The sequence below is a fragment of the Monodon monoceros genome, unplaced genomic scaffold, assembly GCF_005190385.1.
Source record: "Monodon monoceros isolate NGI ecotype Baffin Bay Population unplaced genomic scaffold, NGI_Narwhal_1 Super_Scaffold_16, whole genome shotgun sequence".
NCBI lineage: Eukaryota > Metazoa > Chordata > Mammalia > Artiodactyla > Monodontidae > Monodon > Monodon monoceros.
Window position 1 is genome coordinate 9,902,453 of NW_021703772.1, and position 17,916 is coordinate 9,920,368.

At 43.2% G+C, this 17,916-nt stretch overlaps 1 protein-coding gene across 1 annotated transcript in view; it reads left to right on the top strand.

The window, feature by feature from the left end:
* The window catches only part of DNER (delta/notch like EGF repeat containing), a 324,742-nt gene that overhangs the window by 251,672 nt on the left and 55,154 nt on the right, over positions 1-17,916 (top strand). The window contains exon 8 of the mRNA XM_029225741.1: positions 3,506-3,730. Coding sequence (XP_029081574.1) covers positions 3,506-3,730 — 225 coding nt within the window. The remainder of the gene's footprint in view (positions 1-3,505; positions 3,731-17,916) is intronic.

The following is a 17,916-nucleotide window of genomic DNA, read 5'->3' on the forward strand; positions in this document are numbered from 1 at the left end:
GCCTCACTGGACTGGCTTGCTTTGATTCATGAGGTCTCTTGTCTTCTAGCGGGCTAGCTTGGGCCAGCTCACCTGGCTTCTAGGCAGAGTTCGGTGACATTTTTGACAACTCCCTTTTTGATGTTCTCTTTTCCATTGTTTTCAGTGACACCTTCCTCTCCTGGTTTTCCTCTTATCTTTCTTAAAACTTAACCATCCTTACAGTTGGCCCGCTTCCTTCATCAACATGGTCTGCTGGACTCCTGCTGGCAGTTGAGTTTTTGACTCCTGTTACATTGTGTCCCTAGGCCCTGCCCGCTCTTCGGTTCTTCTACCATCCAATTGGTCCCTGAACTAACAATGTTATGTTACTTGTAAAATAATTGTCCAATCTGCCTCACATTCTTTATCCCTATTGCTACAAATTGGTCCTTATGACCTCTCACTTCAGTTACTCTAGTAAACACCTGGTTTCCTCTTTCCAGTCTCAGACTCCACTAATACACTCTCCACGTTGCTTGCAATTAAGCATATCAAAACCACGCAAATAGTTGACGTCCAGTGACCTTAGAATGAAGTGCAATCTCCTTAGTGTGGCATGTAAGATGTTCATGATGTGGCCTCTGACCAGTGCCCTCATTCATGCTTGCTTTCCATCTCCTCTTGGCCTCATTGAAATATTGGCTCTCCCCAGAGTCATGATCCTTCACATCTCCTCACCTTTTTATCCACCATTCTTTCAACTTGGAGTACTCTATGTGGATCATATTAATATTTGTAACCGAGTATATCAACGTGAATGTAGAGTGATTACTTTCCTAAAATTCATTTTTCCTTTATTTTGACTTGATTGGTAAGTCTCTTATTTTTTCTTTCACCAATATCCAAGCAGAATAGAAACACAGGGGCTTCCCTGGTGGAGCAGTGGTTAAGAATCTGCCTGCTAATGCAGGGGACATGGGTACAGGCCCTGGTCCGGGAAGATCCCATATGCCGCGGAGCAACTAAGCCCGTGAGCCACAACTACTGAGCCTGCGCATCTGGAGCCTGTGCTCTGCAACAATAGAGGCCACGACAGTGAGAGGCCTGCGCACCGCGATGAAGAGTGGCCCCCACTTGCCGCAACGAGAGAAAGCCCTCGCACAGAAACGAAGACCCAACACAGCCCAAAAAAAAAAAAAAAAAAAAAAGAATAGAAACACAAGTCCTTGTTATGTTTACACATCATAACATTTTCTTAATTGGGCGTTATTGACTTCTCTTCTGTGCAGTATAGTGGAGAATTAAGAGCTTGGGCCTTGTATCCTAGCTCTGCCACCCACTAGCTAAGTAGACTTGAACAGGATACCTCACATTTCTCTGTCATCATCCTCTCATCTGTAAAATGGGGCTACTAATAGTTCTTGTATCATGCAGTTACCCCGGGGCTAAATGAAATAATGCACGTGAAGGCTTAGAACTGTCTGGTGCATCTCAGCCCCTAGTGGATGTCAGCTGTTGCTTTTATTATTACCATTTTTCTTTCATTCATTCATTCATTCATTCATTCAGCATTAGACCGGGGAACTGTTCTAGGAATTTTGATATATGTCATTTTAGAACCCATAACAACTTTATGAAGAAAATAATTTCAGCCCTGTTTTTGGGGTGAGGTAGTAGAAGATGAGAGAGGTCAGGACTTGCCTTGGTTGTTCAGTTTGTCATAGGGTGAAATGTGTTTAAGTATGTTCTTTTCATTCAGAGTGAAATGGAATACATCTCATGAAGGATGGAGTTACATACCACTCTTGGCTACAAAGGGACTCTTTGGAGAATTCAAGTGTTATTAAAACTGATTGTGTGGTACATTTTTAGTATGATATTTAAAATGTCAAAGCTACAGAGAAGTTTATAAGATGTTGAATAACATTGGATTTTTAAAAAAATTTTCTATTTCTGTACAGAAAAATATCAAGTTGATTATGACAATTTATGAGTGATGCTTTAGATAAAGTCTGGGAACTACTTTTGTTTGTTTTAATTCACTGTGTCCTGAACAACAAAAATTAACAATATTGCTGAGTTCTGTGTGAAGATGGTTAACATAAACTTAAATCTAGATAAGAAAAGCGAAGTAGAATATTGGAATAAGAACTGTATATGAGAAAAATTATTTAAATTTGTTTCTAAAACTTGAATAGTCTTCATTTAATTTTCAAACTGCTCTTAAAATATTAAAAGAATAGGTTTTACCAAAGTATTGTTAAACACTTACTTGGACACACAGACCTATAGATTCACATATATATGTCTGTACAATTAAAACAAATTTTTAATTGAAATATAGTTGATTTACAATGTTGTGTTAGTTTCTGGCGTACAGCAAAATGATTTAGTTATATATATATTTCAGATTCTTTTCTATCATAGTTCATTACAAGATATGTAATATGGTTCCCTGTGCTATACAGTAAGAGTATGTCTGATTTTTTAAATTGAGGAATACTGAAACGCATACACAAAACAAAATAAAAATCAGCTGTACAAGAAGTACGTTTAAAATTTTAAAAAATTAAACCCTTATTGAGGTACCATTTACATAGCATAAATTTCATGCATTTTAAGAGTACAATTCGGTGCTTTTTAGTAAATATACAGCATTTTGCAGCCATCACCACAATTCACAATCCAGTATTAGGACATTACGTCAACCCTAGCAGACCCTTCATGCCCATTTTTGGTCAATTTCTCTTTCCACGGCAGCCCCAGTCATCTACTTATCTATTCTCTATATCTATAGATTTACTTTTTCTGGACATTCCTTATAAATGGAATTATACAATATATGATCTTTTGTATTTGGCTTCTTTCACTTAGCATATGTTTTTTTAGGTTCATCCATGTTGGAGCACATGTCAGAACTTAATTCCTTTTTGTTGCCAAATAGTATTGCATTGCATGACTACACCACAGTTCGTTTTTCATTACAATAACCACATTTTTGAAAAGCATGTATTAAAGAAACTGCTAACAGTAGGTACTTCTAGAGAAGGGAGTGAGGGACAAAGGGAGAAAGATTTTGTCATTGTTCACTATTTTATATGGGTTTTCGTTTTTAAATTCAGGATTATATCTTTATCTATTAAAACAAAATAAGGAATAAATTCCCCCAGCAATGTGTATTAAATAAGAGGTGAAATCCCTCCACTGACCCCAATCCCACCTTCCTGAATCACCATTAATTTATTTTTGGCATCTTTCTAGTCTATACATACACACATGCACATGTATACATATAAATATATGTATATCCCTGTACATCTGTACATCTAAGCAATCATATGTGTTGTATTTCAACCAAAATGGAAGCACAGGGCTTCATAATTTAACCCCCGGTTACCAAAGCTAAGTAAACCCACCTTGTTGGGTTGTGCATTAATCAATTCACAGTGGAGAAGAGTTAAGAACAGCAGCCCCAGTTTCTTGGTTATTAAGTGTAATGCGGTTTAATTTTTTTACCCCTCCCCGCTTCTGCATCTTCCCACAGGCTACCTGGGCTCTGCCTGCGAGGAGAAGGTGGACCCCTGCGCCTCGGGGCCCTGCCAGAACAACGGGACCTGCTACGCCGAGGGGCTGCACTTCGGCTGCAGCTGCAGTGCGGGCTTCACGGGCCCAGCCTGCGCGCAGCTCGTGGACTTCTGTGCACTCAGCCCCTGCGCCCATGGCACATGCCGCAGCGTGGGCACCAGCTATAAATGCCTCTGTGACCCAGGTGGGTATGATGCATGGACCGGAAGTCCTTTCTTTCCCCAATCTCAAAGCCTTTTAACTTTTGCATCTGAGCACAGGTTGGCCCGCTGTATGGGTTTACCTGTCTAAGTGAACCCCACTCATGTATGACACCCTTTCTTTTTAGACTTCCCCTAGGCAGGCTTTGAAAAGCACCCTTTCCCCTTTTCATGAGCATTTCACAGTCATTGTAGAAAAAGAAGAAAATACAAGTAAGCAAAACGAAGAAAATTAAAAACAGGCTTAATCTTATAACAGCTTAATTATTTTGGACAATTGACTACAGGTCACTCCAGAGCTTTTACTGTATTACGTATCTTTTATTACTGGGCTCTGAGGCTAACGGAACGTTTTTCATTTTAATGGGCATGCAAAGCAGAATGCAGTCCATTCAGAATTTTATCACCTTTTAAAATTCTTACTCGGGGCACAGTCCGTGTTAGAGGACCTGTGACTTCCTGTGTAAATGTTCAAAAGTTCCATCATTTACTTTCCAAATGTTCTTCTGTATTGGTATCGCTGATTGTTTATTGTGAAAGTTTTGACGCTCAGAAGTCAGAGTGGTTCCTGGTTAAAGTTTGTGTCCGCACAGCCTCCTGGCGCGGCCTAAAAAAACGCACACGGGGCAGCTCCTCCTTTCCTCTGGTTTCTATCCTGCCGGCGTCTGCATCCTTGCGGGAGCTGGGTCTTCAGAACGTTTCTCAGCACAATGATCCCCCCTGCCCCCGTCTCTGGCGCATCAGTATGGCTGGCCAGTCCCCTGGTTTGCTTAACTCCTGGTTCTGCCCAGGCAGTGCCCTCCACCCGGGGTGCCAGCTGCCCTGTCACCCCATCTCACCTGCAAACTTCCCCTTCTGGGGCTGAATCAGCTTTCCTTCCCCCGAGTTCCCACAATCAGCAACAATATCCCTTTCCTGGTCTTTAAAACATTATATTAATTATCCTTGTGTGTGTCTCTCTCCCCATTGAGGGGTAGGAGGAAGTGTGTCCTGTTAGTAACTTCTGTATAACAGTAAGCTACTATTTAGGGAGCTTCATCTTTCTAGGTTCTGAGCTGAGTGCTTCACATCTCTGGTCCTTTTAGTGCCCTTCTGCCAGGTGGATATTGTTGAGCCGCATCTCCCCAAGGTATGAAATGCCTCATTCCTGCTTCAGCCACGTGTTGGCGGCCACACACCCACTCAGGCTGAGTCCAGATGCCAACCCAGGTGCCCTGGTTCCACTGTCCTGTGCCTCGTCTGGAACTCTCAAGGGGCACATCTCATACTCATGAGGCACCTAAAGGGGTGAGTGGGAAAAGCAGCTAAGCATTTGAAGGGTATTGAAAAACCTCTTTCATGGAGACGTTTTAATTCTCTGGCTTTGTAAACAATCATGGGATTGATATTTTGCCAAGTGCCCCTTTCCTTTCTGTTCTAAAATACAGAGGGGATGGGGCTGTTGAATCTGCCTGGTAAGTGCATTAGCAGGATTCTCCAGAGAAAAGGAAGAGAGAGAAAGAGAGAGGGAGGGAGAGACGGAGAGGGAGGGAGAGAACTTGCTCGATTTTAAGGAATTGACTCAGGCAGTTGTGAGGACTGGCAAGTTCAAAATGTAGTGCAAGTTGGCAGGCTGGCAACTTAGGCAAGGAGTCTACATTACAGTTTTGAGCCCAAATTCCTCCTTCCTCGGGAAACCTTAGTCTTTGGTCTTAAGACCTTCAACCGATTGGATGAGGCCCACCCACATTCCGGAGGGCAATGGATTTAATCAAAGCCTACTGATGTAACTGCTAATCTCACCTAAAAACTACCTTCACTACAACATCTAGACTGGTGTTTGACCAAATATTCAGGTCCTGTGGCTTAGCCAAGTTGATGCGTGAAATTAACTATCCCAGTAACATTTGGGGGTTTTGCATAAACCTCGTGGGGAAGGAGTTTCTTCAACCCTACACATGACACGAGGACACTTTTCTGCATGGACACGCGTCCTCCCCTGTCAGGCAGTGTGAAGATGGGAGCCGCTGCCCCCTTGGGGGCCAGTGTTCTTCCATGTGCCTCGCAGGCACGTGCCGTGGCCTCAGGGAGCTGAGGGGGAGCCCGGGCAGTGTGGTGCCCTTGCCTGTTGGGAAAGTGGGGCCCCAAGACCACTTTGTGTTTGCAGATGAAATAAGCTGCCCTTGTCCCGGGAGAACAGTCTTCCTCACGTCATGACTCGTGAGCACGCCGCTCCCAACGCCCTGCTCTGGATGTCATAACACACAGGGCAATAATAATGCCCTTGGCCGCCATCTGCAGCAGAACCTCAGAGCATCCTCCACACATGTCTCCTGGGACTCCTGGTTCCCTCAGGGAGCCCAAAGGGAAGAATCACATGTCACAGGACCGGGAGGCGGCTTTGTTCCTCTTCCCCTTCCCCTCTGACTTCCGTTCTTAAACATATTAAACTTGCCCTTATATTTAGTTGGTGTATTTTTAAAACTTGAAATGGGATGTGGTTATTTAAAGATACATGTGGCTTTTTAGTAATACCAAGTAGAGTCTGTCAACATCTGTGCAGATGCCTACATGGTCCTAAGTAGAAAATATGCTGCCTAGTGTCTCTCTGTCCACCCAGGGAGCAGTAGCTGAGGGTGGGAGAAAGGACCCATGAGATCCCCACTCGTTGACTGTCACTGTAGGAATTTACAGGGCATTTCTGGGCCTCAGTGTTTACTTTCACTAATAATGTCTTAGATGCTCGTGAGTTCAGCTGCAGTTGGGGTCACAGACTAGACCTGGGACAAGGTACTGACCACGTCCTCTTGTTGACCATGATCTTCTGTCGTGTGTAAGAGCGTTAGATGAGAGACACGCAGTACATTTCCTCTCATGGAGTAGTAAGCGTGAGTGTTTCTTTCTATCCATGGAGATTCCAACACTTTTCCTTAAGCCAAAAGGGTGACGTGTCTCCTGTTGAAGTTCCTCTTTCCCCTCTGCTGTTCCCTGCTCAACCTTCATTCGTGTCCATTTGGAGCATTTAGATTGATAAAGCCAATGCCCAGCCTCTAAGGAGCCTTGAAAAGCCTGAAGAAATGTGTGTTCCATTCCTGGATGCCTGCATTTAGTAGGCAGTCCCCCGGGGTAGAGCCCTGAAGCTCTGTCAAAGCTCTCTCATCGAACTTGGGAGATAAAATTGCTTTTAGAGAGGTTGCTTCCTCAGATCATTAGGTGACATTGTGTGAAACAAAAAAGGCATCTTAACATCTGGCAAGAATTTACATTGTAAGAGGTGAAAATGACAGTTCTCTGAATGCGAAATTTCTAGCCTTAATCTTTCGGAGCTTGTAATTGCTTTACCACTAGTTTGCATAATAGAAGAATCTCATGAGTGTAGGTGAAATTGGGTGTCTTGCTCCAGAGTGGCAAGCCTGATCCTCTTTGTCGAGAGCAAGCAGGGCCCCGTTGCATAAAGCGGCAGCAGACTGAAATCATGTCAGGTTGATAATTAGCTCCCATCTGACAAAATGCCATTTGATGACAGCAAATCAGATTTGCCAGGTGCTTTATTTTCAAACCTCATGTTTAGCTTATCACGCTAGGGAGTTCTGATGGGATTTTAGTATTAGATAATAAAATGTCAGCAGTGAGTAAGCACTGAAATGTTATCTTTCAGTGACAGTGTTAAGTGATAGGCCACATGTACTCTAAAAAAATTACAAATTAAAATCTCCTAAGGACTGGAGAAAGAGAGAACTTGGAGTCCAACAAACACTGTGGGAAGCAGGGCCACAGGGCCTGGAGTCGCCTGGGACCTGCTGTTGCCCCTGAAAGTAGAAGATGATGTCTCATATGTTCTCAAAGAAGTGGTGGCATCTGGAGATGCCATTTGGGTGCTGACCAGTCCCGGAAGGAATCTCTGGTAAGAAGGGAAGTGGTTCACCTGAGTTCACTGGTCTTGGCCCCTGCCTGATACACTTGAGTTATTACTCCAACCTTGTTCATTGAATTGAATGAACCTTGCCATTACAGAGTGTGCCTTAAGTTACTATTTAAGGAGTTTATAGTATAAGGCATTAGAGGATTAAAAGAAAGGATGTTTGGACTTTTTCCAAATTAATTTTTTTAAGGAAATTATATTTATAAGAATCTCAGGTACTGTTTTTTCTATTTTTGACATCCTTCCCTATGGCTGCATTTCTGGTCGGGATGACCTAAAAGACACAGTTGGCATTGCTTCCTTCTGTTAGACTCAGACTTAGCAACATCAGCACTCTGATAGTGTCTGCTGGAGACAGAATCTAAGATCAGACTTAATGGTCAGGATTTAAATAGCAAGTTAACAGCAGTAAAGAAAAAGGTACACCTACGATGGTATGAAAACATTTAGCTTGACAATGAAAACCTAATTGCATTTAGCTTCCTGGATAAGTACAGTGGATAAGTTGAGTGTTTTATTAACTAGGAAACCTTACCAGGTTTACTAAGATGAAGTCACTTCTTGTGTTGAACATGCTCTAGGGGGGTCCCGATCTGTACCTCATATTATTCTTGAGTATCATTGCTTTTATAGAATATATTGCCTCCTTTCTCCACATCCTAACCCTATCATCATGCCCTTCCTCTGTTATATTTTGAAATACGATAACTGCCCTCCCCATTGGGAACCCAGATAGAATCCGGTCTACCTCGCTGCGGCAGTAGCAGCTCTTCATAATCTGTACTTCACCTAAGAAAACGTTTAAATCTCTTGACATCATGATGACACTAAGAATTGAGAAAGAGAAGAGCAGCCCCTGACATCTGGGGACTTGTTGGACACTTACAAGCAGGCCTTGGAGTTGTTAAGAGCTGGTGACCGCAGCTGGGCCGTGGTGTTTCCTGTTGCAGATAAAGACGTAAACACCCACACTGAACACCGACCTCAGACACGGTCACTCATAGGCCGTGATAAAGTCAGACAAACAAGATCGTGTCATAATTTTGTCTAAGTACAGATAGAAACAAGGTCACCATGCAACCCACAAAATACCAAACATCCCCTTTGGCTGCAAATCAAATGAGGGCCAGCTGCTTGTTCGCCAGTTACAGCTTTAGCCTTGCTCTAGCCTACTTCCACCCATAGACAAGACTCATTGCAGTACTCAAGCGTAGAATTGCTCCTGCTTCCTGACAGCATGCAGAGTGACTCCTTCCCAAATCACCCAACCAGAGTTCAAATCCTATAATAAGCCCCGTCTAACACCCTCTGACCGAGACACCCCGAGATTCCCCTTGCTGCAATGAGTAAGAAACCCAACTGCATCAACTACAGTTTTGTCCCTGGTGGCCTTTGGTTTGAGAGCATTGGCAGGACTTAACTGATTAAAATGCTCAAAATACTGAGTGTTCAAAATACTGATTGAATTTTCATATTAACAGTAGTTCAGTCAGAATTTCCAGTGAATTGGAAACTGAAATGTTGTTTGGGTTTATACATGGGGGAAGGTTGCTATGGAACAAAAGTCCTAGGTGGGGTGGGGGGAAGTTCAGAGAACAGGAGATCCAGTTGGCTGCAGGATAAGATCCACTGGATGCAGTGATGGGCAGTAAGCCTGAAGATGCTGATTGGGGCAGATTGGGGTGAATCTAGGTGCTAAGGAGTTCAGAAAATGAAGACTTGGAAACATTTTGTATCAGCAGTGTATGTGAATGGATCTGTGGTTTTGAAAGATTATTTTGATGGAATTGGGTGATTTCAAGAAAGATTGGGTGACTTTCAGAAAGATTATTTTGATAGAATTCGATATTACAGTCAAGAAAAGATGATGAGACAGATCAGTCAAAGCTCAGGCAAGTGGAAGTGAGGTCTTGAACTTAACAGTGGTGGGAACTGGAAGGAGGGACCTGAAATCTGTCGGAGGAGTGGAATCATCTGAGTTTGGTTGTCATGTGACTGTAGGGACCAGAGGTGAGCGTAGAGTCAAAGATATTGCTGAGGCTTTAACTTGGGTAACTCAGAGAAACAGGGAAATGGGCAGAAGGCCTTTGGGAATGGCAGGCCAACCAAGTGGATGTGCCAGTAAATAGTTGTTATTTGCGACCGGCATTGGGTCCTGAGCATGACACCAGGGAGGTAAGGATGGAGTTCCTGGTGTGTGGGTGCTAGAGAAAGTCAAGGGAACTATTAAGATAGATGGGGCGAGAGTATAAACCGAAAGGGGAAGGATTGGTGAGAGTGTTCGGGAATTCTCGCACTGAGGCGGGGGCTAGAGGCAGCAGCAGAAGAGGTTGGAGGAGGTCGCTGGGACTGGGAGGGTCTCTGGGGAAGGCCGAGCCATGGAAGTTCCTGGGAGGGCAGGATGTGGGGGTGGGGGGGATATTGCCCAGGAGCGAGGAGCTGAGTCAGGCTTGCCCCGATGGCCAGACACTAAGGGACCTGTCCTGCTGGTGTTCACAATTAACCCCCGTGGCCATTCTTCATCACCATTTTGTTTTGATTCTAATTTCGGGGCGTGTTCAGGGAGACTTTGTGATATTTGCCTTCTAATTTAGGCTAGTGGCCTGAGGGATTAATACGAGGGCGGGAAGGACAGTGGTAATGAGTGAAGGGCACTTGCTGGTGCTGCATAAGGAATTTTGATGAGATTCTTGACATTAAAAATCGATCCACAGTCTATTTAACCTCGCTGTAAATGCCTAATCCATATGGATGAAAGTGTTAATGAACTGGCCTTTAATTAGGAGGGATTTCTGCCCCCACAGCAGCACTTCAAATTCAAATCATTCAGAATGCATTCTTGGCTGAAATCTTGTTGAAAAGGTATGAGATTTACCTCCCGGCGGTAGGAATTGGCAGGGTCAGCGAGGACGGCGGAAATCACTTTACATCTTCTTGCCTGGAATGGAAGTCAGAAGTGGCAGCTGGTAACAGCTTACGTCACTAACCAGTGCATTTCTGAGGATGGCTCTGTTTGAAGCACTGCCAACACATAATTTCAGGAAATTCTTATCAAGCCCATGGCCATGGAAGTCAGATGGGAACTTGTTCAAAACTGTTTTGTAACTGAGCCACTGACTCTTGCGTTGCGGTTGGAAGTTATTATGATCCGATTGCTAACATTTTCTGGCTTGCTGAGAATGTCTGGGAATTTGGAAATTGAGAATTGAAATTTGGCATGCCTCGCCTCTCATACCAGGTGTGAGGGAAAGGGCTTTGGGCTTAGAATTGAGTAGGACCGAATTTCAGGGCTCCTAGAGGACACCTCAAAGCCATGCTTGAGGAGTGGCCTTGATTGTGGTCCGAGTGACTTTTGAGCAATAGTTTCTGACTTCCCAGCACAGGGCAGCACGACTTTGACTTCGAAAGAAATCGAACTGCTCGTAGGTAGGCGAGCCACTTCTGGTCTTGTTTCACTGCAGATTCAGCGGCTTCACAGTTGATGCTGAGGGCTACCTGTAACTGAGACTTAGGATTTCACTTGAGCTGATGTCTGCTGGGTGCACCTAATTAAAGAAACTGCTCTTCCACAGAGCTTTTATATGTTTGAAAATATCAAATTCCCCAATAGAAAAAAAATCACAAAATTTACGTTTGCTTCAAAGAGGAACAGAGGTGCAGATAATCTCAAATAATTTTTAAAAGTAACACTGTCTTGGGACTGTTTTGCCTCTTGACTTTATTCTTTTTATAGTAATGGTCTCAAATATTTATGTATTTCTGAAGGGGAGGCAGTCTAGAAACATGCCAGGGTTCAGAACACACAGTCTGGGTTCCAAAGGATATGCAGGTGGTAGATAAAGAGTTTTAAAAAATAAAATTGAATTTGCTAGCTATAAAAAAAATCATCAAATAGGCAAGTGTAATAATCTTTCCTCTTCATATTTGACTTTTGTTTTTTAGTTCTCTGCCTGAGATAGCTCTGATGTCCAGAACTTTGACTTTCCACTGCTTTATGACCTCCTAAATGAATAAATGCCTTATTATTATTAGGCATCCTTAATATTCATTCAGTAGAGGCAATAGGAATAGAATTGAGGATTTACTAAAATTATTGAGTTCTGACTCCAGCTTATTTACATTTTGAAATTTTCTTTGTAATCTGGTTGCCTCGAGGTACAGTTCTGGTGGTTAATTTTCTCCAGGAAATTCTTTAGTTAAAGTCCTAACTCTGAGAGTCAGCTTGGGCCCTTTTGAGTTTACAGCCCTTGGGGATGGTGGCCAAGTGGGAGGTGTGTGCTTCTAAAAATACTCTTGAATGACTATGACACATTTCCATATTGTTTAACAATCTTTAAGATTCAGCATGTTTACTTGAGAATAGCAATGACTAATAATAGAGAGTTAGAAGATTGCACTGTTGCATTGTCTCTTTGAATGTCCCCAGTGATATGAGTGTGAAAGTAAACATACATGGGGAAAAACATCTACGGTCTGCATTGCAGAGTCCATGCACCAGAATTTTCTGGAAAAATGCCAATCACAAGTTTTGTTTTCCATCACACAAACACCTTGGTACCAAACTGTGTCTCCATGAGACTGCATGTTATCACTAGAAACAGCACAACTTTGTCAGATCATGTTTCCCAATTTTTGGTTCATAAAAATCTTTGTAGATTGCCATTTTCTTAAAATTTTTAAGTTAAAAATTGTTTTCAGCTTGACTGAAAGTTAATTGACATATAACTTGTTTAAGTTTAAGGTGTACAGAGTGTTGATTTGATACATGTGTATATTGCAGAATGATCACCTCCAGAGTGTTAGTTAACACCTTCCTAATTACTGTTTCTTTTTTGTGGTGAGAACATTTAAGGTCTACATGCTTAGCAACTTTGAGGTATATAATACAGTGTATAATTAACTATAATCGCCATGCTGTACATTAGGTCCTCAGAATGTATTCATCTTATAACAGGAAGTTTGTACCTTTGACCAACATCTCCCCGTTTTCCCCACCCCCAGCCCCTGTTTCTCTGAGTTCCGTCTGCCGTTTTCTGATAGGGTTCTTTTCAGCTAAAATGTTCCCATGGGTCAAGGAAGCTGCATAAGAGGATGTGGGGAAAAATTGTGCTCACTGATCTGAATTTAGACTTCTCTCTCCTCCTCTGAACAGGTATATGTGACTCCGAGTCACACAGCGAGAAATTATAAATGCTTGCCACCTCTATACCCTTATTACCTACCCTCATTTTAGCCTTCCTTTTCAAATTTGGCATCTGCTGTTGGTTTGGGATTTCTCTGCATCGCTTTCTTCCCTGAAGCAAATCCCAAGAGGAGTGTAATTTTGTTTAGTCTCCGTGTCTGTGGCTGGCAGGTTATTTGACTGCACGTTTCACTCTTGGTTTATTTCTATGCCTGTGACTGGTGCACGTTCTGACTGTGTGTTCTGTGGTTGGTTTACTGATATGCTGAGGGGAGGCCATGGCTGTTACCAAGCATTACCATATGCCATATCTAGCCCTTGCCATACGTAACTCCTACCATTTCCTTGCATTTTTGAGGATCAGAAGTTGGTGGGAGATGTTGTGTGCATTGCTATTCTATAACTCAGGTATTCTCAAACTTGAGTGTGCTGATCAGAATCAGGTAGAGGGCTCATTGAATCTCAGAGCTCTGGACTCCACCTGCAGAGTCTGATTCAGTAGGCCTTGGGTGTGGCCTGCGACCTTGCATTTCTAACAAGTTCCCGGGTGATGCAGGTGCTGCTGGTCTGGGGACCACACTGTGTGGACCACCCGTCTAGTGTGATGAACACAGACACACGCCCTCGTGAGGGCAAACAGCACAAAAGAATATGTTGTGATCACTGGGTGGGTGGCAAATTAAAATCAAATTTAACCATAGTCTGTGAAATAAATTAAAAGGAATAAAACATTTTAAAAACTTCCCTGTTCTTTATTTAACCTTTTAAAATTCCTCTTTGTTAACATACATACTTGTGTGAAAATAGTCATCTAGGTTTTATTTTCTTTCCAAGGTGCCTATTAGAACGCTACTCTTTGATTTTGCCCTGTCACCCATCCGTTGCCTGTGCTGGGCCTCGTGCCCATCTTGGTGTGTTTGTTTCATACTAAAAGCCTCTAGAATGTGAGGGCTTTTACGGTACACGGGCCTCTCACTGCTGTGGCCTCTCCTGTTGAGGAGCACAGGCTCCGGACGCGCAAGCTCAGCGGCCATGGCTCACGGGCCCAGCCGCTCCGCGGCATGTGGGATCTTCCCGGACCGGGGCACGAACGCACGAACCCGCGTCCCCTGCATCGGCAGGCGGACTCTCAACCACTACGCCACCAGGGAAGCCCTAGAATGTGAGGGCTCTATGCCTACTTTTTCTTTTCCAGATCTCCTCATCCTCTACCTCATCTCAACTACAAGCCAAGTCATTTTTACATGTGTTCATAAACATCCTAGATAATCAATGAGGTTATAAGATTATGCCATTAAAATAATTTACTTGCTGTTTTTAGGACTTCTCTTGTGGCGCAGTGGTTGAGAATCCGCCTGCCGATGCAGGGGACACGGGTTCGTGCACCGGTCCGGGAAGATCCCACATGCCGCGGAGCGGCTGGGCCCGTGAGCCATGGCCGCTGAGCCTGCGCGTCCGGAGCCTGTGCTCCACAACGGGAGAGGCCACAACAGTGAGAGACCCGTGTACCGCAAAAAAAAAAAAAAAGTTACTTACTGTTTATAACTAAACACACATACCGCAATAATCTTTAAAATCAAGTTGAAAATACTATCTTGTCGTTACACTTAATCTTGAATCCTAGTGCTTTAGCCATGGTGTTATAAGCATTTACATTTTTAAAAATAATTTTTATAGCGAGTCAGTGAGAAAAATAGGCTAGTTTATTACGGATAATTTTAACCATAGCTGCTGTATGTTTATAGGGCACATGGGTGAATTTGTAAACTATAAAGAAATAGATGAATGTTAAACTTTCTTGTTAAAGGAAACAATATTTCTTCTTTAAGTGTTTGCATCCTCTCGTGCCATATATTTCCCTTTTGTAAAACACATTTCCCTTTTCGTTAACCTCCCGAGTAACATTTTTTTCCCTTTAACTGATATAGATCATAGGTAGAATCCACCCTCTAGTGGCCAAAAGCATCATGAATGGCCAGAAACGACATTCATAAGACAAGGCTAAAAAATTATGAAGAGACTGAATTTTTCGTGTGACTAGTTTGTGACCTAGTTCTAAAGGCAGATCTAAGAGGAAACTTCTAGAAATGTTTAGATCTACACAGTTACAATCATTCCCAAGATGATGGACAATTTTAAGGTTAAAACGCCTTTAGATATGCAAGAGCGTCTGTTTAAGTGGGTTCACTGCTGAGTTCTCTGGACTTCTGAGGGCTGAGTTCTCTGGACTTCTGAGGCCCTTCATGAGCATAGTCCCAATTCAGCTGTGTCATCTACAATACATTCTTTCATTTGTTCAGGAGAGTGCTAACTATTTGTAAGGACTAAATCAGAGTAGCGGTTGTTTGCTTTTCTACCATACATTTAGTGTATTTATATAGTCATCATTTATATATTGTTATGATGGCTAGCCCTCGTGTCTCAAAAAGTGTCCTCTTCTAAGGAGACTGGATTTTTCCCTCTATACACTATGGGAATGCCCTCATCTCCTAACCCTCCACTTAAAAAAAAAAAACCCTTAATAAAGTCAGACTTCTCCTAATCTGACCAGTTCTCCTATTGTCCCATCAAGTGTTAGACACAGAGTACAGTTATCATTTCCCTTGGTCATCAGCAACCTGGTTTGGAGTTGTGATACTACACATAAAATACCCATAAAGTATCTATATTATCCCTTTGTGTTACACAAGTAAATAACATATTTCTATTGTGGAAAATTAGAAAAAGTTAACTGGCATATTTAAAATACAAAAAATAATCCCTCAGTTTCATTGCCCAGCAAAAACCACTGTCAATTTTGGAATACATTTTTCCAGGCGTTTTTTTTTTGTATTTGTACAAATCAGACATTTGTAAAGAAAAGAACCACTTTCCGTATTTATGCATGCAAAGGTTATTTTGCCCTATGATTCCGCTTTTCCTAGCAAATTCACCTCACCCACTGTGACTGAGCATCTCCTAAATTCACCCACCTGTGTGTTAAGGAAATGAGAAGAGAACAGACAGTTGTTAAAGAAAAAACACAGTTTGGCATCAAAGACTGAGCAGTGAGTCAAAGTTTGACTGCCAAGCAGGAAACCGGATCCAGCACAGAGGTAAGTCTCAGGAGATGAGGCTGAGGAAACGGAGAAGAGTAGGTTTTTTAAAAGCCCAGTGTAAAGAGACTTTTGTTTCATACCTAGGAAAATTCAGGTATTTGAACTTCTCACTGGTGAAAGCGGGGCTAATTAATCGCGGAAGTTCAGGGCTGGGGCTGCTTGAGTTTTTCCCGGAAGTGGTCTTCGCTGCCCGTGTGAAGCAGTGACTCGGGGTAGTGGTGCCCTTTGGGGTGACGTTGCTCAGCGCCTTTGCTGTATACTCGAGGCAGGGCGCCTATTTCAGGATTACAGTACCCACGTTGTCTTTTTTTTTTTTTTTTTTTTTTTTTGCGGTACGCGGGCCTCTCACTGTTGTGGCCTCTTCCGTCGCGGAGCACAGGCTCCGGACGCGCAGGCTCAGCGGCCATGGCTCACGGGCCCAGCCGCTCCGCGGCATGTGGGATCTTCCCGGACCGGTGCACGAACCCGTGGCCCCTGCATCGGCAGGCTGACTCTCAACCACTGCGCCACCAGGGAAGCCCTGTATTCTTTTCCATTACGGTTTATCACAGGATATTGAGTAGAGTTCCCTGTGCTGTACAGTAGGACCTTGTTGTCTACCCATTCTGTATATACTAGTTTGCATCTGCTAATCCCAACCTCCTAATCCATCCCTCCCCCACCCCCCTCCCTCTTAGCACCCACAAGTCTGCTCTCTATGTGAGTCTGTTTCTGTTTCATAGATAGGTTCATTTGTGTCATATTTTATTTTTAAATTTATTTATTTTATTTATTTTTGGCTGCGTTGGGTCTTCATTTTATTTATTTTTGGCTGCGTTGGGTCTTCATTGCTGCGCACAGGCTTTCTCTAGTTGTAGCGAGTAGGGGCTACTCTTCGTTGCAGTGCACAGGCTTCTCATTGGGTGGCTTCTTTTGTTGTGGAGCATGGTCTCTAGGTGTGAGGGCTTCAGTAGTTGTGGCACGCAGGCTCAGTAGTTGTGGCTCGCGGGCTCTAGAGTGCAGACTCCGTAGTTGTGGCTCACAGGCTTAGTTGCTCCATGGCATGTGGGATCTTCCCGGACCAGGGATCGAACCTGTGTCCCCTGCATTGGCAGGCGGATTCTTAACCATTGCACCACCAGGGAAGCCCCTGTGTCATATTTTAGATTCCACATATAAGTGATATCATATTATATTTGACTTTCTCTGTCTGACTTACTTCACTTAGTATGATACTCTCTAAGTCCATCCGTGTTACTGCAAATGGCATTATTTCATTCTTTTTTATGGCTGAGTAGTATTACATGGTATATATGTTTCACATCTTCTTTATCCATTCATCTGTTGGTGGACATTTAGGTTGCTTCCATGTCTTGGCTGTTGTGAATAGTGCTGCTACGCACATAGGGGTGGGTGTATCTTTTTGAATTGTAGTTTTGTCCAGACATATGCACAGGAGTGGGATTGCTGGATCACATGGCAGCTCTGTTTTCAGTTTTTTTGAGGAACCTCCATGCTGTTTTCCACAGTGGCTGCACCAATGTACATTCCCACCAACAGTGTAGGAGGGTTCTCTTTTCTCCACATCCTCTCCAGTGTTTGTTATTTGTAGACTTTTTAGTGATGGCCATTCTGACCAGTATGTACCTCTCTGACCCTTAATTCCTCATCTTTAAATTGGGACTAGCCATGATTATCATTCTGGGTTGTCACGAGGGTTAAACAAGTTAACACAGGTAAAGGGCCTGTTATGAGCAGACACCGCTCACGAGCTACCGGACAATAAACCCCTTGTGGTTGGAGACCTTGCCATTTAGTTTTGTAATCACGGTACCTGGAAGCTTCTGGCACATCATAGGCATATCTTAAATGTGTATTGATTTAATCAGTGGCATTTGGGGTGCTGATTCAAGAGCTATCATTTAAGCATGCTTTCTGTACCAAATACTGCAGGTACAGCTGAGAACTCTGCAGTTGTAGCCTCTGCCTTCAAGCTTATATTCTAGTGGA